At 46.2% G+C, this 21429-nt stretch overlaps 1 protein-coding gene across 1 annotated transcript in view; it reads right to left on the bottom strand.

The window, feature by feature from the left end:
- Positions 1–12249: 12249 nt before the first annotated feature.
- EXOC4 (exocyst complex component 4) overlaps positions 12250–21429 on the bottom strand; it is a 410569-nt gene continuing 401389 nt past the window's right edge. The window contains exon 18 of the mRNA XM_042793039.1: positions 12250–13650. Coding sequence (XP_042648973.1) covers positions 13413–13650 — 238 coding nt within the window. The 3' untranslated portion in view covers positions 12250–13412. The remainder of the gene's footprint in view (positions 13651–21429) is intronic.

Genomic DNA, 21429 nt, shown 5'->3' with positions numbered 1-21429 from the left:
GCTCCCCCTGCGGGGAAGGGGATTTCGCGCCAGCCCGCCAGCCAGCCAATAGGAAAGCTGCAGGCGAAGCGGTGCAGGATGGGAATTGTAGTTCTATGCGCGGGGCCCCGGTTGCCGTGGCCTCCGTGCCGCAGAGCATGTCGGGAGTTGTAGTCCGCCTCGCTGGCCGTCCCCTCAGGCGGTGCCATTTGTTTGGCTTGTTTGGCTGAAGGTACCTCATCTTCCCTTCCACAGCCCTTCTCCTTTCCTCTTTTTCTCCCACTCTTCCACAGCAAGGGGGATGAGTGTGTTCGCCTCCATCCACACGTTGCAGATCATGGTGCAAAGTCAATGCAATTCAGACAGATCCTCTTCAGGGCACTGTTACTCCGCCACAAAGCCCCGAGCCAAAATGGGCTCTGTGCAAGACGGTGGCTTTGCTTAGTGGCACCATAACAAGAATAAGGTCTGTGCAGACAATCTGTGGCCCTGACTACCAGTCAGCTGTTTTAGTCACAGGCCAGTGCAGATTATCCCAGTTTTTGTCTGTGAGGATGGATGATATCGACCTACTGGGAGTCTCAGCCATCTGCTGGAGTGAGGGTGAGGCTGTTTGAAATGGTGAAATAATGCTTTTCCTTACCAAAAAAAAAAAAGTACAATTTCAGTTCTAGTGCAAAAAATCTATATAATTTTGGGAAAATAATGAAAGATAAGGCTATCACAGCAGGGGAAAGCAAAATGGCTTTTGAAATGTCTTTGCTTGCTGTCCTGTTTTTTTTTTACCACCACAAAAGCCTGACTGCTTTCATGGTTGGGCTCAGGGGGCACGTGGTCCCATCTCAGCATGCAGTGTACCCATGGGTGACAGCTGCTGGAGAGGGTGCTGGTGATACAAACTCTCTGGGATGATGGTTTTGTTTAGCCCTGCAAAGCACTGCTGCACTGTCTTAAAATTACTGCTTTGTTAGCATTCATGTTGGAAGACATACAAAGCTCATCACTCTGTTTCAGGGGAAGAAATAAAAATCCCCAATTGTAGCCAACAACAAACTTTGGGCCACAAAAAACTTACAGATACCAATCCAGTCTTAATACAAATCTTAAGTAAAGATGCTACAGATACTTGAGTTTTGTGTGAGCATGTTTTGTGATTCATTGAGTTGTGTACAGTAATATCTTGGCTCCAGTCATGCCCTGTGGCAGCAAGTTCCACAAGTTCATTAGTGCAGAGTAAAAAAAGAGAAAGCTATTTGTTTTCTCTCATTTTAGGTCTCTCCTGTTCCCAGTCCATAATCTACCTTTCTTCTTCCATTGCAGAACAGGATAAACTGGGCAAGTAAAGCCAGAAAATAAAGGAGGAGAGGAAGAAGAGATGTGCCAGGATGTCTCCAAATATGGGTCCCTGCGAGATAAACATGGGGAAAGCACTGCTCCACATGGTAAAACAACGTAATGTTGGGGATGGGGGATTCTTGTTTATTGAAGTGGGTCTCCAGCATAGGTCATGACATCCAGGTGAGCCTTGAGAGTCTTGTAATTCTGGGTTTTGACATCACATAATTGCCTTCTCTGTGTTTGTAAAATGACACCCGTCTTTAACTGCAATGGCTATCTCTTAAAAAAAGTAAAAAGAGGAAGCTCTAAAATCTCCTTATGGACATTATCCACTGACTTTTATCTTTGTGCTTCAGGGAAGCATTATGATAACTGCATTAAAGCTACCCCAAATTACCTTCATTTTCTCACTGGCCATAAATGTTAAAATCCTTATTGGGCTTTACTCCTTTTCCACTAAGCACCCTGTGCCTCCTCCCACAGCAATCTGGGCACAGAGGCTGCCCTGTGAAGGCTCGTCTGCAGATGCCGCATGCCTGGGACTGTGTTCAGGGATGGGCAGCAAAGGCAAGGGTTGGAGAGCTCTGGAAGGGAGAGAAAATCCTGAAAGAGAAGGAGGGCTTCTATCTGGGAATATGTTTTGGGAGGCTTTTGGATTTGTTGTGACCTAGGAGACCAATTTCTGAATCACCAGTGCCACAAAGCAAAGCAGGAGCTGCTTGAGGACAGCAGCCACTTGCTCTCTATTGGGCTGCTGTAGCTGTTTCAAGCTTTCATAATGTCAAGGATATTCTTCTTCTCAAAACTGCTTTATAGTCTATGTCTGCAGATTTTGCCTTCTGCAAACAGGGGAAGTCACTTTTTGACATGAGGCCTGCTGGATTATCAGCACCTGCTTCCCTCTTGCACTGGGACTCCCTGTGACCACAGGACATGGTGCTCAGCCACCACGTGCCCTCCTGGCAGCCCAAAGCCATAATGCACGATGAGTTAAACAACTGCTGCCTGTCCCCACCACTCAGCCTGCACCATCAAGTCACACACATGCTGGGCTGCAAATGGCGCGGGAGGGCTGAGCCCCACCTGACCTGTCAGTCTGCTCTGCAGCACTGGCTGCTTCATGGAGCCTTACACTGCAAAAACCTCTTCGAAACAGCTTCTGCCTTGTAAAAACACTGCTGCAATGAAACAGGCAGGTCCTGCTGTCTCTTTCAACTGGCGTGCAGGTTTTCTTCTTGTGCCTCCCATGTTTTAAAACACAGGGAAATTGGGTCACGCCCATAGGCGGTGGGACACTTTTTACCCAACTGAGTTGAGGAGACATCTGTCTTTAGCTGGGGCTTGTTCAAAGGGCTGTTAAAGGGGTTCAAGCAGCCTGCAATCTGGGCAAGCTTTGTGCCATGGAGAAGCTGTGATGTTTCAGAGAGAAAAAAAAAAACAAACCTGCAGAGAACCTTTTATTCTAGATCACAGCTTTGGCTGGGTCTGACATCTTGCAACCACACAAGGAGAAGCACCCTGCCTACCGAGCCAGGTTGTTTCTGCAGCCAGAAACACCTACAGCAGGGGAGTCCTACCAGGACCTGGTACTGCTCATGTGGCTTTCCTGTTACTCAGCTAACAGCTGTTGGAGATTTGGGGCAAAAGAGGGTAATTTGGAGCCTTGCAATTGCTCTGGAGACTCCGTCATCTGTGGCGGGTGGCAGTGACAGCCACCAAGTCAAGTGCAGATCCTGCCTGGCAGAAACCCCACCGGGTTTGTGGGGTGCATGGGGTGTGCAGTAAGACAGAAAACACCACTGCACCTTGTGCAAAGCACAGTAGTGATATTTGATTGTAGCTGGGTTTAAATCCCTTTGCATGCATGTACATATACACTTTTTTTTTTTTCCTTTTGGTAATCCAGTGCTCTGCCTTTGCAACATGGAAGCCTGCCAAATACCTCACTATTCCCCAGGCTCTGCACGGGCAGGTTAGCATCAAACGAGTAGTGAGCAGATGGGTGGCGTGAAGGCAGCTGAGATGCTCGGATTAGCATGCAGTAGTTTTTACAGGCAGATACTTACCCAAGCTCCACGCTCTCCAAGAAGCAAAGGCCATACGTAATCAAATTAATAGCTAGCTGGGCAGCTCGTCCATGTAAGATGGGGCTGGAGTTTTCATGGGAACAGATGATAGAAAAAGGGCAGGTCCGAACACAGTTTACATGGACTGCCATGGAGCCTGGAGCAGAGCCAGCAGGGCTGATGAGTTCTCAGTGTGGAAGTGTCCCAGAGTTTATTTCCTACCATCTGGAAAATGCCTGCCCTTCCACTGCGATTTGTGATGATTCAGACAGGAGAAGGGATTATTAAAACCTCAGAAACACACTTGTCCTCCCTCCCTGTCTCCCCCCACCCCATCTGTTTGGCTTGGCGGTGCAGGGACCGGCTGCCTGCTCATGCTCTCCAAGATAAAATGGCTCCTTTAAGACCCCTCTCCATGGAGGATGGCAACTGGAGTGAAATTAGCCTTATGTATTTGGGGCTGGAGACAGATTGTTCCTGAATGGGGCCATTAAAAAAGAAGCAGACTAGGGGAAACAAAATGCCTAGGTGATAATGGTAATTTTGGTGGACGCAGGAAATAGTTGGTGTAGTGGGAAACCTCACCCCAGACCTCCTCCTTCCAGTGCTACATCCCTGGTCCAGCACAGCACATCCAGCCAGGGGGATCATCCAGGACATGTTCTCCTTCCCTTGCATGCAGGATGAAAATTGAGCTTTTTCCTGCAGAAATCACATTGTGCAAATCGCACGCTGAAAGCTAAGCGTGCCCATCCCGAAGGGCTGGCAGCTGTCTGTCCATCTTCTGCAGGGAGACACGTTGGTTTTTATGCCTTGCCAACAATTTGTGAGCTTCCCTCTGCCTTGTCTTCATCCCTCTGTGCCCCCAGCAGCTGCCATCACTTTTTAGCTCCAGCTTCTCCATGGTCCTGGGTGGGTATAATTTTCTGGCAGGGTTTGGTATTCCCACCCCCAAAATGTTACCCTGCCACCCTTGGTTTGCTTCATTCTTGTGCTCCTGTGGCCACTTCTGGAAAGCAAAGCTGGCCAGGAAAGTCAGAGGAGCCATTCACTGGCAGCCACCCTGTATCTCCACGGAGAAGGGTCAAATCTGCACAAATCTGCAAATGCTGCACAAAGTTGTGGGGTTTGGTTTTGCACTGATGCCTTTGAAGTTGCCAGGTGAGTGGGGGGGGGGGGGGGGGAGGGAGGGTTTAGCAGTAATTATATATGCATAAATAATCTTCAAACAGCACCCACAAGCTGCAGTTTATTAACACTTCAGCAGGTGTTAGATCCAACTGGAGCCTCTGCGCTGTGCAGGCAGCCTTCACCACCGCGGGGCAAGCACATGCCAGACCACACTCTTCATCTCACCACACGTGTGGCATTGAGGGGATGATGATGATGATGGTGGGTGCTGGAGCCCACGATGGTCTCAGCGTCCAGGGAAAGGGCTGTGCTTGCATCTTCATGCAGCTCATATACAAGCTGATTCCTTTGGCTCCTGTCCTGTTTGGAAATCTTCGTACCAGCCTGCCTTGCTCCTCTGCATCTGTTTGCAACCAGCTCTCCCAGCTCACTGCATCACTTCGTCAAAATCTGGGGAGGCAAATTTGCAGCACAGCTGCACAAGAAACCATTCGGATGCCAGAGCACCTGAACATGCAGCTCTGCAGGGTGGGGGGGGCTTCACATCTTAACATGGCAACTATTGTCCCAGCAGCAGGAGCCCTTGCTCACCTGAGTAGCCCCTCTGGCCACCATGGGACATTGTACTGACTGCCTTGTTGTGGCCACTGAATCTGTGGAGGGGAGGGAGCATCTGTCCACATTGCTGCAGGAGGTCTGTCAGGTCCCATGTCACCATCCGTCTCCATATTTGACCAACCACCTGTAAGGTGTCCCCTCCAGTCCCGTGTTGTCATCTCTGTGCCCAGACCACTCTTACTCAACCTTTCCCTCCTCCATGTCCTCCACATGGCAGGGGTGTCCCCTCCGTGGGAGTTGGTGGCTGTATGCCTTGGTGTCCTCCCATCCAACCTCTTTGCATTCAGCAATGCAGATTCTCTTGATCTACTACAGGGAAGGGGGAGGATGGCACAAGAGGTCATCTCATTGCCTAGAGCTTTTGGGGTAGTCTACTCACGTTTATGGAATCATTAAAAACACAGGAACTGTTCAAAGAGTGTCCTTCTTCTGTAATCATCTGGGAAAGTGCTAATCATGCAGATGAGGGACTTTCACAGTTCCCCTAAACGCCTCAGCTTCAGCTCAGTACACTGACTTAGTTATTCACAGCCTCATCTGACATGTTCCTGCTCTTTATGCGAGAAGGAGGATTTCTGGATGCACCAAGGAGGAAGAAATCTTCTAGGCCAATGTTCAGTCAGGGGAAGGAGAATGGCTCTCTGGAAGCCAGGAGGGTAAGAGAAAGGGCAACCCACATCACGGCCAGCTTAGCCCAGTGGAGATCAGTGGTTAGAAACAGATTCAGCCCGCAAAATTCATCTCAAAAAAGCCCTTGCTACACTCAGCTTCTCAAGCTGAAAGCTCAAAGAAGGGGATGGAGTAGTTCAGGCAGGTGAGAAGTGACCCCAGCTGTGCTAATGAAGGAAAACTCCTTAATTTGCTGTTCCCTCATTGCTGAAGGGGCTGATGTGGCATTGAGGGTGAGAGATGTTTCCCCAGACATTCAATCTCATGTCCCGTTTTGAGTGGTGCTTGGCTGTGGTATGAAATGTTCCCCAAATTCTTCTGGCTCTGGAACAGCAAACACTGAGTTGAGCATTAAAAAAAAAAAAAAAAACAACAAACAAAAAACCACCAACAAACCAAACCAGAACTGAAGCTCTAAATCAGCAGTTATTATCCTAATAAAACCTTCCCACTATTGACAGAGGGAGCATTTCATACTCAGAGGTGTTAACGGCAAACGCTGGCCTTAAATACATTGATTTACTATTCAATTATAAAAACAATCAGCTCTCAAATACATGCCACATGCAAAGCAGATTTATAGGCAGCCCTCACACTCTGATAGCTCTTTGCACTTGCTAAAGCCTCATGCAAATTCACCTGGTGATTCACCAAGGAAGCACCGAGCAATAAAAGGACCCAGCTGGATGTAGGAAGGGGAAACCTGAAATGCTGCCTTGGTGCTCCTGTGTGGGAGGAGGAGCAAGGTGTAAAACAAGCAGCTTGTATGCTGCTCAAATCACTTTTACCCCAGCTTTGCAGGCCTTAGTTTTCATGGTGGTGGGGCAGAGGTTTGTGGGTTTGATATCTTCCCTTCAGCTTATTCCTATGGCTGTGTTACTGCTATTGAGCCTGCTGGGAGCACAGTCAAGCTCCTTAAATCAGTTCCCTGCAGCCAGTGGTTTGGATTTACTCATTTCGTGAGCAAAGCAATAGTCTTAAAAATCTTGCATGAGGACCTGAGGGGCTTGCAGAAGGCCAGGTCTCCTGTCCTCTCTCGTTAGCTCCCTGTCTTTCTGAGTCTGAGCCTACTGGGGACTTTCCCCATGAGGGCAAGGTGGCAGCGGATCCCCCTCCTAACGTCTGTCCCAACCAGGAGATGACATTTCTCCCTTATGTCAGCCCAACACCCTGTCTGCACCCAACCCCTCACATCCCAGAAACTCTCCTCTCCTCCGGTCCCTTGCTGGTGGTGGTGGGACGGGCACAAGCCAGGGGACAAACAAGGCACAGTGAGGGGATCTGAGATGCCTTGATGAGTGTCCCTTAGCGTGGGGGGGGACGGACTCTGACAGCCAATCCTGCTGGAGAAGCACTGTAGATACCACGAGAGAGCTGACGTCTGGTTATTGCAGCGCTGATGGAGTTGGCGATAGAATCACAAAACCACTGCGACGTCGCGTGTTGCTGCTTGTTGTTGCAAGGTGTCTTTAACAGGGCAGAGGGCCAGCAAACAGTACCGCTCCTGAGGCGGGGGGAGAGACCTGTGGAGAGGAATTTCATCTCCAGGCCGGTTCCTCTTGCATCTTCCCCTTGGTGACCAGGAAAACTCCACCTGTATAATACAAATATCACCAGTTCTCCATCAATCTCTCTCTTGTGGATCCCCTGGATTTTAGTCCTGGTACCGCTCAGCTCAGGCTTGGCCTGCTTGTGCTTGTCAGAGTCTGATGATGGAGGGGGGTACTTCTCCAGGAGCAAAAGCAGTAGCTTTGCCTCAGATGGGTGGCAGAGGCATGAAAAATAACCGTGATGCTCATTGAAGTCATCGCAGGCCCTTGGAAGTGCTCAGCACCAGGGTCAGGATTCAGGCTGCTTTCTATTCCTCTTTTCTTTTCCCCAGACCCGCTTTCACCTCTCCAGTTGTCAGAGCCGCAATGATGGCTGGATGCCACTGGATGAGCACACCGAGCTGGAGCAGCGGAGGGAGTGATTTGTCTGTGCCAAATATATTTCATGCTGCAACTCGGTAGAGGAAATTACAAACAGTGAAGTCCAAGGCCCTAACAGTCCAATTTTCTCCACTGATTGCCACTGTGCCTAAGCCTAACAGAGTAAATAATGAACACCGATGCAATGAACTTCCCAATAAATCTCTCCTGATGAATTTCACACAGGTCATCTGAAAGCAAATTTAATGATTATATGCTGGCTGCAGCTATCTAATTTTTTTTTTTTTTTTTTTTTTCCTTCCTGGCTCAGTTGTTAGATCCAATCAGCAAAGGAAGGAACAGAAAATAAAATAAAATGCCTCATTTCTGAGCACGCTGCCTATTCAACGGAAAAAGCTCAAACATGAACTGCAGGGCACGGGCACCTCCGGCTCGGCTTGACAAGACGGCTTTGCCCAATAATGAGAGAGCAGGGCTAGTACACCAGGGACCACGGCCTGGAGAGCAACATTTGACTTCCTTGCATCTCAGCTTCCTTTCCAGTTTATCATCCGTCACGCCTGTTTGGAGTGCAAACCCTTCAGGGCAGAGCATCCCCTGCGACGCACATACGCAGCGGTGGACATCCAGCCTTGCCCGAGGCTCAAGTTGCTACTGTGATGTAATTGATGTGGGTCACTGGGTATTTAAAGTGCGGTAGGATGAACCCTTAGGTAATAAATTCCTGAAATGGGAGCACAGTCAGCTTTGTGGCCAAGGTCTGCAGCGATGAATGGGGCTTGTGTGTCACAGTGTGTTCCACTATGGGAATAATCCCCAGGACTAAGGATCAATGTGCAAGTGGCCATTTGTGTGACTTGTCTCAGATCAGTAAAATGACTCTTTCCCCCCCCAAAAAAAAGCTTACTACTTGTCTAAGAGCAATAGAATCAACATTACTGCAATGCTAATTTCCTCTTGGCAACTCTTCCCTGCTCCCTGCCTGAGTGCCCTCCCTTTTATTGCTATCTCCCACATTCAAAAAGAAATTTGCAATTATGACTCAAGCTAATAAAATAAAACCGCAGCCAATAAAAGGCAAAAAGAGAGTCTCAGTGGGATGAATCCTCAGCAAACCTTTCCAGCCAGTGCTGTCTCAGAATGGCTGTGCTCATCACATATATGGCAGATTATGTGGTTGAGGGGACCCACACCATGGAGGGGGCTTATCTATCTATATGTGTCTGTGTACATTCATATATCTGTATGTATGTCTGTCAGATAGGCAGGTTTATATCAACCTTAATCAAGGAGATGTCAAAAGGAGGAGGCACTTGGGAGAGGAAGAGCTGGTGACTGATACACAACTGTGAAAGGAACCAGAGCAATTTGCTTTACCTTCCACTTCTGCTGTTGTGTCTGGCACAGGCTTCAAAATCGTGTGATAATTAAAACCCAGTAAAGATTATGAGGCTGTAAAGAGGAAATTGTGAAACACTCATGAACTTTTACAGCCCCCATGAAAATATTTCATTTTGCGGTCTGGAGAAGTATTTCCTTGTCTCTTTAAGCACCAAAGGGCCACATCCATGTAACAGTTAAGCGCTGGTGGAGCTGACAGCATTTCACATTGCATTATAAAACAAAATCTCTACGCCTTGCCCATAAACCACTGTGTCCTGCAGGGTCACATCAGGACTTCAAAACTGCTGTAGGCAAGAACTGATGCAGAGAACAGAACTGTAGAAGTTATTTGTTGTCTTGTAAGAAGGTACCAGACTGATGACTGGGTCCCTTTTTCAGGGCAGAAGTGGGGTAAGTCACACTTGGCATAGCTCGGATCTAAGATAAAGGGGATTCCTGGCTCTTTGCACAGTTTGCAACACCCTCATGTGGTTTGTTCCCTTTGGGAAACCATCTTTCACTGTGAGTGTGCTATAAATGCCCCATCTGTGTGACCGGATTCCATAGATTGGGATGGAGAAATAGTTACCAGACAACACCACGCTGAAGAAAAGAAAAGTATATGCTGGCAAAGTAGTGCCAGAATGTTTCCCAAGGGCTGGTACTCCCAGGAGACTTATGCTTCTGTTGAATCTATAAGAACCGATAAATTCAGGACAGCCAGAGCCTGCCAAATCTGCACAAGACCACGAGCACATATGAGCATCAGTAAAGAACTGTGTGACTCGGAGCATACCCAAGAGGGTGGTGGCTGCTATAGAAAGAATAGCAGATTACATAGAGGTCTGGGTGAGACAACGTGCCCTTGAGGGACTGTCCAAACACCTACTTAGAAGCCACTGGTGTGTCAGTGTCATCCTCTTCTTCCAACCACCTTTGGGGTTGGCTTTCCAACCACCTTTGGGGTTAGCCTTCCAACTACCTTTGGGGTTGGCCTTCCAACTACCTTTGGGGTTGGCCTTCCAACTACAGCTCCAGATGGGTGCTTACAAGTGTGTGTGTGTGTGTGTGTGTGGACATTGCGAGTGGATAAGCCAGCGTGATGCCTGAATAGTTATTTACTATTAAACACAACAGCTTGACTCTAGGGGCAATAACAGCTTAATGAAGAAAAAATGTTCCCAAAAGCTCTCTCCCCCACCCACTCAATCCCCTATTAGTGAGAGGATTTGCAACAAACACCAACACAAAAGCCAGACCCCCTGCAAGGGGACTTCCTTTTTCCAGGCAGGCTTGGTGCCAAAATAGCCCCCTCATTGCTCATATTGTCCCAGTGCTTTGTAGCAAGTGGGCTGCTGCCATGCCATTAGCGCTCTCTGGAAACACACAGGCAGCGGGAAACTTACTGAGAGATGGTTTAGCAAAGCCTAACTGCACTGTGCAGAGGCAGGGCCTGCTGATTAATTAATACTCTCTTTTGGAAAGCAGCAGGGGGAGTGAGTGATCTAAAACTGACGCACACACAAAACTAGGTGCTTTGTCTAAACATGAGCTATCTGGTGACTTCTATGCTTCAAAATCATAATCTTCACTGTGTATGTTATACTTCTGAAACACCTGTTGACAAGAAAACATGGTAAATTCAAAGGCTACCTTTCTGGGAAAAAATATTCAGTAAAGATTTGTTAAGGCCGTTGGGGATTCTTTCTGGCAGCATCTTCTTGTGATGTAGCAAGAAAGCTTGGGCAGCGTATGTCAATGGGTGGCTCAAATAAGGTGCTCAGGGTCTGTCTTTTTAGAGTCTGTCTTTTGCCCATGACTGTAATGGTCCTCCCTGTCCTTATATCAATTCCTGAGCCTTTTGTTTTATTTTCTCCTTCCCGTTCCTGAGGGGGAAGGAGTGAGCGAGCGGCTGCGTGGTGCTCAGTTGCCCTCTGGGCTCAAACCATGACAATGCCACATGCTGCTCATGCCTTTCTCTGTGCCCCCTGGCCACCCTCACTCCCTCTGTGCCCTTGGTGTGACCGCTCTAATACCCAGAGAGAATGTTAACTGCCCTTGCAAAGGTCTGGAGAGGACTGAGAGCCTGAACACTTGAGGATAGACATGCAATCTAATTATATACGATAATTACCTCAATTGCAAAACCTTTTCTTTCCTCTACACCAAGCTCTAGGTAAGTCCCTCTGAGTCACTGCCTCTCCTCTCTCCACACCCGTGCCGTGGTGTTCTTGTGCCAAACAATCCAGCAAATGCGTCTCACACCTCAGGCCAGTTCACAGACGTGAGCTAGGGCTTTGCATTTACATCTTGTGGTGGTGTGATGGACAATGTGAGGTGCAGTTCAAAGAAGAGGCGTTTAAATAATTTGCTTTAGAAGCAAACATACTCCTAAGTATGAAATGTTCTTGATTTCATGCAATCTGTCATGGCACCCACCAGCACAGCTGCTTGGTGGGTGGAAAATGTGGACTGCAAAGCTTGAGATCAGCCATGTGAAGATGAGGCAGAGCCTCAGATTATTAAGCAATTAAAGACAAAAGAAATAAAAAATAGTCTGACATTAGTCCACAGCAGCCCAGTCTGAATTCAGAGCTCCTCACACATCACTTCTGTACCTCAGAGGGTCTGAAATCTGTCTTACATGTACCAAGCAGCTTCTTTACCTTCCTCTAAAGTCTGGATACTGAATAGTCTACTTCCCTGTATCTACACTGCAGAATATAGGTCTCGTGTTACCCCAGAAAGACCTCCACATCATCATATGTGTTACCATGATGGTGTTCTCCACCCTCACTCATATAAATTCATCATGGGAAGGAAGGAACTCTTGCAGTTAATGGCCAATATTGGCATAAGAAAAAACAGGTTCATGAATAAAATGAAAATTGAAACCAGAAGAAAATTCCTACCTACTAGAACTACTGGTTCCACTTTTAACATGGAGGTTGAGAAGCTTCTTGTCCAGTTGGCCTGTGGTAGCTGGGGATTAAACTGAATGATTCAGAAGACCACTTCCACACTGGTGTAACCTTGGAGGACACCCTATGAATTTGGACCTGGAAGGGAATCTCTGAAATAGCACAAAAAAACAGTTCTTAGGAAAAAAAAAAAAAAGACAAAGCATCAGCACCTTTGAGGAGTCTTTAAACATCCTTTAATTTTGTAGCTTCAAGACACACAAGCAGTTACACAGCTCAGAGAGAACCTATCTCAGCATGTGAAACCCCGCTGGGTTGACAATTTACTTGGCAAACACAAGTGCAGTGTGTTCTCGGTTTGGAGGGATGGTATAAGTGCCTCAGCCTTGGTGAATAAGGAACCTTGTACCGGGTGGCTTTGCATGGTCAAGGCAGGGCAGAATTGGTGACCTGAGTGTGCCTCAGACTGCTGAGCTGGGATCTGCCCTCCTCCTGCCCTTGCTGATCATTAGTGTCGAGCTACATAAGCCTGCGTGTCCTTCCAGTACATCAGATGACAATTACAAAGTATCTTTTGAGCTGGGGAGACTCAAAAGATATATTCAGAAAAAGAGAATTAAGTTTTGCTATTACCTTATATTGGCAATTTTCTCCTACATTCACCATCATCCAGTGCAGTATGTGCTATAGAAACTGATGCCATATGGCTCCGTGATAATGAAAAAGTAGAAGTGGAAACAAATGGTCCCATGTTACCTCCCACTAAGAGAATTGGCTTTTCACTATCTGAAGAAATAAGCAAGTAGATCTTTTTGAAGTGGAAGCAACAGAAAACTTAATGCATCTACGACTATCATGGAGAAGAGTTCTAGCAGAGCTGAAATAGGCTGCAAGCAGCAACGCTGTTGGAATGGCTTCAAAACCATCAGGATCCCACGTGTGACCAACAGGTCTGTGCTTGACTCCCCCGGTGCTGTTTATTTTAGTGTGGTCTGAACTTCCATTGAAGACTGACCCAACCCAGTGTGAAATCTTCTCTTTTCCCACCCCGCCAGGGATAGCAGCTTGCCTTAAATCTCAAGGCAAAGCAGCAGCAACAGAGCAAAGCCAAATATCCCACCCAAATCTCCACCGGGATGATTGTTCCTGATGTGCAGTCACTCTTGGGAGAACACGTTGAGGAAGCATTACATGATTACACACCAAAACCCCCAAAACAACCCCAAACCCAAATCTCTAATGGCATTTCCCTTCTCACTACTACAATGCCACCCAGAAGATAGGCGCTTTTGCCTTTGATTATAACAGAAACACAGAGGCTTGGACCTGCAACCTGACAGCCCCTGCTGCTCAGTTAATGCGAGTGACAGAGCAGATTACACGGTGGTGATTTTCTTGTCCTTGGTGGCCTGTTTGATAGCAGCCTGCTCACAAATGATCTCCTTCAGCCGCTGCAACCTCATGTTCTGGGTGGTTTGGTCTCCCACACCCGTCTGGCTCCGGTGCAGTAAATTCAGGGCATAGATGTATTCCAGCTCTGTGTACTTCACCCCTTGATCCACCACGAGGTTTAAGAGCTCGTCTGCGGTGTTGTAGAGCATCTCATAATACTGCCTGAAAAGCAAAGGAACAAAAAACCCACTCTGGTCAACAGTGATACTTGGTGCTCCAGACCTTTATTTCTGCAGAACACCATCGACTGTTACTTTTATTCGGCAGTGACAAGAGCAGAGAAGGCTGTGTCAGGCACTGTACAAAGAGAGCACAAACATACTGAACATCAGGAGATGCCGAGTGGGCATGTACGTGCACAGGAGAACAAATCTCACAAATCTGCTTCCCACACTCTTCCACACTCAGGTAAAACACAAACTACGGGGAACTGAGGGCTCCCCTTTCCTAGTAGTTACTTACCATCAGCTGATGGTATCCAGCGTGCAGAAAACAGTATACAGATACAGACATATATATATATATATATATATAGTGATGCACAGATGTGTATCTAGTCACTCAGCCTGCAAGAACGTGAGTCTTCTGGAAAGGAAAGGAATCACAGGGGCAGGGGAAGTAGAGTTTTTTGTCCCTAATGAACCCCTGTTGCAAAGAGATGCTAATACGGAGCATGTGAAGATCTCCAAGCCCAAAACTCCAGAGACCTCCAGTGCTACTGAGACACACAGTCTGAGCGAAAGATCTTAAATAATGCAAAATAAAATTTGAGCCAGGAGCCGAGGTGCCTTTTTTAATAAGTAAAAGATCATCTGAAGAGAAGGCATAATAAAGAGGCTGCAATGCAGGATGGTTTAAATTAATGTAAAGTGGCATTAGTGAAAGAATGGATTTCCAAGGAAGGGAATTTAAACAAGTACTTACTGGAAAGGGAAAACATGTCACAGGCCAGGGAAGCAGTGGGGCAATTCTGACAGCTGCCAATCCAAGCACTGCAGAAAAAATGGGCTGGGACTGGGTTATTTGCCCTGACTCCACAGCCCAGGTGGAATAGGTAAAACTAGAGAGAGACTTTTCCTTTCCCTCCTTCCCTTGTAACACAAACTGATTAAGGTTTGAAACAGGGAGAAGAGTGTGTGACTCTTGGAAAGCACTGCCTCGAGGTCATGCAGCAGAAGGGGAATCAGGACTCTGATGCCCTTTAAATAACACTTTTCTGAATTCCTAGCACGGCCTTAACAATTCACAGAGCTGCGCTCTGTGCCTCAGTTTCCCCACCTGTACCACGGAGTGAGATCTGGTGCCAAGGGATCTGTGGTCTAGATAGCACCAAGACAAGGAATCCTATCTAGAGGGAGCTATGAAAGTATAATGCTTTACAAAGCTGCTTTAGGCAGAGGGGTTCCCGATCCTGGGCAGACCCTTCAAGGTCAGGGTTAAGGGGAAGGTTCTCACATATGACTCCACTGCAGCAAGCTTCAGCAAGGGGTGAGGCTTGGCTGTGGGTTTTGGTCTGCTTGAGGTATCAAAACCAAAAAAAAAGAAGTGCATGGATGAAAAAGCAACCATTTTTCTAGAGGAATTGGTCAACTTTATAGCTTCATTACAGATGTCATATACCCTTGTTAAGAAACAAGGACCTGAAAAGCTCAGGGAAGGCGAAGTGAATAGATCCCCATCTGTCTGCGTGCATCACATGGCAGCAAGGATTTGTTTCAGCCAAATACCCAGCACTTCTTTGGCCGAAGAGCAAAACGAGGCAGAAATGGGCCAGAGCAGCTGAAGAGGAGGTCCCTGCATGACACCTCCATGCTTCTTCAGGAGGACAAGGGCAGGCTGCAGTCTAATCCTTAGGTCTTGGTGGAATAAATTATTTAAAACCCAAGAGCAGGGACTCTGGGAAAAGTTATCACCTCCCTCCCTTTCTGTCCTCTTTGAATGCATTAAAATAGCAATCAGGGCAAACATGGCAAAGCTGCATATTAAATTTCTCTTGTTCTTCACTTTGCAGGCTCTTAGGTCTGGCTTGGTGCCTTTGCAGAGAGCATCCAGCATGCCACCGGACTGCAAATCACTGCAGCAATGACTGTGAGAGGCTGTAGCAAACCCACATGTCTCGGAGTGTCTCAAGCCTCACCTGCTAGTGTGGCTGGGCTACTGAGCTTCAGAGCTGTGCATTTTTATCTTCCCTGTCTTCTTCAAGACATGGCCTGCTGCTGTGACCCGAGAATTTGCTCCTGTAGTTGAAAGTCTGCACCGACACAACTGTGGTCAGGGGCCAGCCGAGATCAGGAGGGAGGAACGGCTTGAGGCTTGAGAAAGAGAACTCCAGAATCATTGATTCAGAGCACAAGGACTAACAGGATTTGGGTTCTGTGCTCGAAAGAAGGGAATGTGCGTGAGCTGGAGAGGATACATGTAGAAGGCACAAGATGCAAATGAAAAATAGCTACTGGGGATGAATGATAAGCGGAAAAAACAATCAAGCTGTGAGGCTCCACACATTTGAGACCCAGGCTATGAAGCTCAAGCTGATGGAGGACCCATTCACCAGCATCATAGACTGCCCAAGGGGACTTTGAGGCGGGCTCTGCTACAAGGACACATTGTTCCCTTAGAAGCAGGTGGTCAACAGGGCAGACAACTGTCTCCGTGACAATATTTCCCTTAGAAAAAAGAAAGGGAAACCATGGAAGCCACTTGAGAACAGCTTTGGTAATGCCAAATCCCACTGACTTACTACATGATAAAAGGATGTTTGTGCAGATCAAAAGGCAGGTGGACAGGGAAGGATGGGGGAGATCTTCCACATCCCCGTATCGGCTGCTACTTGTAGAAGGCGTTTGGAGAATCTCTGCAACCTACAAACTCATCAGATTTGGGGTAACACTGAGTCACCCTGCATCAACTACTGATTTCAGTTCCTGCGCCTATGACGGGGAACCCAATGGCATGGTTCGTGGTCCCCCAGAAGCTGCTGTGCCACTGCGCGCCGTGATGCGATTTACTGCTATACTCTCAAGGGTCACAGCTCTTGTTCACTCAGACTGTGATGCTGATAGAGCTGAACGAGGCCACCGTTTCACAGAGGAACCGAGAACATCTCTACGGCTCCGGCAAGAAGCATTCTGCAAGGCTGACCTGGTCCCCTGCAGAACCACAGCATCTCGTTTTACCTTTTGATAAAAACATCAACAGCAGAAGCCACAAAACCTTGGGAGCAGATTTCTCAGTACTGGATCCAGGGAGAGGGATAATAATTCAAACCTCATCTCCAATCACGGGAAGAGATTTAGCAGTTTAACTGCTAACAGTGCTGACACTAATCCTGGCGCAACGACAAAGCCCCAGCACTCTCCTGAGACATGCGTGGAGAACTCCTGAGAACCTCCTGGTATGGAAAACCAAGTCTTGGCTCAGGAGCACATCACGGTATGGCCTGTGTACCCAATCCACCTGCTGCCACACTGACAGATAGTCTTTAAACCTTGGCTTCTCTTGCAGGTAAACTCGTAATAAGCAAAAAAATAGCAGATCTCATGCAGTTCCACAAGCAGCAATGCAGTGGCAGGTGACAGAAGCACTGCAGAGGCTCAGACTCATCCTTCTTGGTAACACTGGCACTCCTGTAAACTCTCTCCCAGCCAGGAAAACACAGCTCTTTCTTCAGCTAAAGCACTTCAAGGGACATCTAGTTACAGGCAGGGACTGATAAAGCCCTGTGGGGCAGTGGTCTAAGGGTGAGTTTTATTTTCAGCTCCCTTCTTTAGCTATAATTAGTCCTGTAACGTTTATGTTTGAACTTGGCATAATTAAATAGTTGTATCTGGGATGTTGCAGAAACTGAGATCCCAGATTTGAATAACAGCTACCTACCAGTGGGCTCTATAGTATCCTTCTGGCACCTCATTCACTGAGTGCCCAGAAGCTGCTTTTAGCCTCAATGTTTTAGAAGATTTGGGTATTTATCAAGCTGCTTCAATACATAGTCAGAAATCTAATATAAGGTTAAATTTGACGGTACTGGCAATAACTTAAGTACAGTTATACACACAATGTGTAGAAAAAACAGTAAGATTGCCAAGGTAAACACTGAGATTTAGGAAACACTGGTCACCTCCAGGGAATTTATGCTGAGCAGATGCGAAATGAGATTTTTACCATTGCCAGCTCAGGCTGGATTTTCAACAAAATGACAGAGAGGATATCTTGGATGGGGCAACCTCTCTGAGAGATGGCAAGTCTTTGCTCCAAAGCATAGGACTCGTGGCCTTCCCAAGGTGACACAGCACCTTGAAAGAAGAAAGGGCAAGAACTAAAGTTGCTCCATCTGCAGCCCAGACTGATCACCGGGCAAGCTCAGCAATGCAAGCCCATCTTTACCTCATGTCTTTACAGCTGCCTTCCTTTTTAGCTTGCCCCAAATCTTGGATTACTGAAGAATTCGGAACCTAATAAACACAGGATTCATCTGTCACTCTTTTCAGGATCAGATTATTTTTTAATTAAAAATTTCCTACAAAATAAAAACGAGAGCAAGCGAGACAGTACGAGTGAGCGAAAGGTATGCATTTTTAATTGGGTGCAATTAAAATACTGCTGCTTTGGCATGGCATTGCCTTCGGCCAAACCCTATTTGCATGAGTAATTATTCACTCCATTACGAAGTCTGCTCAACTTTGCCTCCCCTGTCTTTGAAAGTATTAATAAATATTGATCAGACACACTCCTGTTTGCCTTTGCCCAAGCAGCTCTGATGGACTCATCTTCTGATGTTATCAAATAATGAAATATGAAAGAGTGAGTGGGATGAACCTCTTGTTCTGTGATTTTTTATTTAGGCTCTTCATTTTACTTTCAGAAGTGTATTTGTCCCTGTCATTATAAATGCTCTTTTGATTATCAAGAGGTTGAGAAAACCAAGTTAGTAAGGGATGGGGGAAATAAATGGAGAGGTGAGGGAAATCTCTATTCACTGAAATGCTGGCAAACTGCTTTGGTTTTTTAAAGTTGATATTTAAAACCAGAGAGAATTAATATTTATCAAAAGCTGATTCTATCAGCTGACAAATAGGTTAATAAATAATAATAGCGGATTAGCATAGGTAACCAAAAAGCAAATTTAGCTTCCCAAGCCTTCAATTGGCTTCTACATGTGCACAGCTGAGCACACGTAAGCTGATCTACCCTACACAGAGCATCAGCCTGGGCAGCCTGAGAGCCTCCCAGTGCTCAGCAGTGAGATTCTTGGGGTAAGAAGAGAACAGAACGAAGCTGAACTCATGAATCTTTGCTCACCTGAGTATGAAGTCAGGAATGCGGCTGATGGGAACAAAGTGACCTAGACGACTCACCTCACCTGGGAAATCTTCGCGTTTGTATGCTTACTGGCAGAGTTATTATTTATTTGTATTATGCTGAAAGGTATAGATGGCACGTGTTGAGTTGATCTGATAGGACAGATTTTCTACACATAAACATGGTATGGGTTCTTACAGAGCTTCTCTCCTGATTTGCTGTGGAAATAACAACGACTGCTGTTTTACAAGGGGAAGGAAAAATTAATCTGGCTCCAAGCCATTAGCTTTTTAGGATGGTAAACACCCGGCCAAACTCTCCACTTATGTTCAGCTTCAGTGTTGATGGTTGTATTTTGGGGGAGCAAGGAGTGAAGGACTGTCTAAGGTGTCCAAAGTCCTTACTAACCTGATCAGACAAGATGAACTCATTTTGATGGCTTGTATGACAAAGATTTGTTCTTTTTTTAAAAAATAAAATCCATCCTTACAATGCTCCTTCATGTGATTATCTCGCATCCCGGCAAGTCAACCAACCTAGACATCTGTGACCTATTCCTCTGTCTACTGGCAATGGGATTGGGTTCAAAGTTTCTGAACTAAACCTTGACTTTTTTGGGCATGTATTTTTAGGACAAACACATACCTCAGAGTAAATAATGCCTTATCCAAAGCCCAAATACAACTGCACTCTTTCTGCTCATTTTAGCAGGCTGGAATTGGCCCACCGTCATCTGAAGAACAACTTTGTACTAAGAGCAGATAGGGAAGGATAAGTATCGCTGGTGGAAATGGTTCCCAGGTAAAAGAAAAAACATCCCACAGGCAAACCAAAACTGAAGAAGCCAATTAACACATGAAACAGTGTTTTGTTTTGTTTTGAAATAACAGTTTTAAAATAAAACATCAAATTGCCAACAATGAACTCATTTTGCAAGGATGCATTTTGAGTATATACATATATATATATCTCTCAAAAAAGATGGTCTCTCGAACTCTATTCTTGGAAAAAGAGAAAAAAAATAAAGAGGCTTTCTCATTTAGAAAAAATCTCTGGAAAGGCAATCAGGATGAGACAAGCTCCTCTGAGGGCTATTAATACCGTTCTCCATTTAAATGCTAATGTTAACCTATAACCTACGGCCTGCGCACAAAAAAGTTTTTCAAAAGCTGGCCAGGTGAATTCAAAATTAAATTCTGATTTCCCTGAGAATGACTTGATCTCTTCTTAAGAGAAGGACCTTCAGACGAACAGTGTGATATTTCAGAATAAAGGATCTTACTTTAATTATTCCTTCATTATATAGCTGGGTGCCTACTCTGTTGTAGTGCAGACAGAAGGAGATTCACAAGGCAAGAACTCAGAGCTGGGTGCTGACATATGCAAAAGGAACAAAAAAATTCTGTACCTTATCTACCTTCCTTTTTGAGGATTAGGGAGTCACTTTTATAGCACCCAAAAATATCTTAGGTACGCTAATAAGAAAGTAAAAAAGGTTAAGTATGAAGCACTTACAGACTAAATCTAGACAAAAACCACATAACAGAACAGCGAGCAAGCAAGTGAAGAGGAAAGAAGACCAAAGCTGTGTTATAAAGTCACTCGATTTTGATACATGCAGATCGTGGTGGAACCATTAAATTTAAATATATGGAGGAGGCGAGTGAGTGCAAAAAAGGGAAACTACAGCATAAAATGAGGTAACTTCAGTTCATGTAATGCAGAAGAAATGGATTTTCAAGACTGGCTTGACCAAGAAGAGAAGCCCATGGGGCTTTTCTGTCTGTGGAGCATGAAACATTTGCGATGGGAGAGAGGAAGAGATGAGGACGGAGCTGATGGTTATAGGGCACTGGAGATGGGGCAGGAGAGATGAGCTCTAGCTCTGCAAAGCAAGTTCTGAAAACCTGAAATACCAAGCAAAGGAAAACCCACGTAAAGCAGCAATTACTGCAATTGCTACACCTCATGAAGATGGCAGTGGTGTTTGCATACATGCATCAGTGATCAGCTTTTTAAAGCAAGAGTCCGCAAGTACAGTTGCTGGTTATTCTTCCACCTTGGGAGCGTGTGATAACAAAATAGAAACTAGTGATGGAAGGTATCTGCTATATCATATATCCACTTTCTAAGTTGTTCTCATCTTAAACTGCATCCTTAGAGTCCTCTATGCAGTTACAGCCCCAAAACATACCAGAGAATATAATTACACACATGACACTGTTCCACAAGGGAATGTATATCCTGATCATTTCTTAAGATTTCTTTCTGGATTTTTAATTAATCTGGAGCTGTGCTGGGGACAAAACCAGTAATGCCCATTCTCTGCCTCCAGAAAGTACTTTAGAGGAATTCACACAGCTTTAGATGTCCACATCAGATATATTTGTGCTGTGCTAGTCAACCTCAGCTCCTCTTACAAACCATGCCGAGAAGTGGACACCTCCCATGAACTGTGGCCGAGAAGCACTTTTTTTGTCTCCGTGGACTGTAGAGGGAACCTAAATCTAGCCCCAAAATGTCTGCGTCATGCTATGATCTACACCTTCTCTAGGTGCACCAGAGCTCACCTCATTCACAGCCTCTCGGAAGCCCAAAGGCAGGTGCCCCATCACCACACGCAGCACAATTTGGGGCGGGAGG

This window comes from Tyto alba, unplaced genomic scaffold, assembly GCF_018691265.1.
Source record: "Tyto alba isolate M040663 unplaced genomic scaffold, T.alba_DEE_v4.0 Super-Scaffold_2, whole genome shotgun sequence".
Taxonomy (NCBI): Eukaryota; Metazoa; Chordata; class Aves; order Strigiformes; family Tytonidae; genus Tyto; species Tyto alba.
The sequence above is the reverse complement of the archived record's forward strand: the minus strand, read 5'-3'. Positions and strand labels throughout refer to the sequence as shown.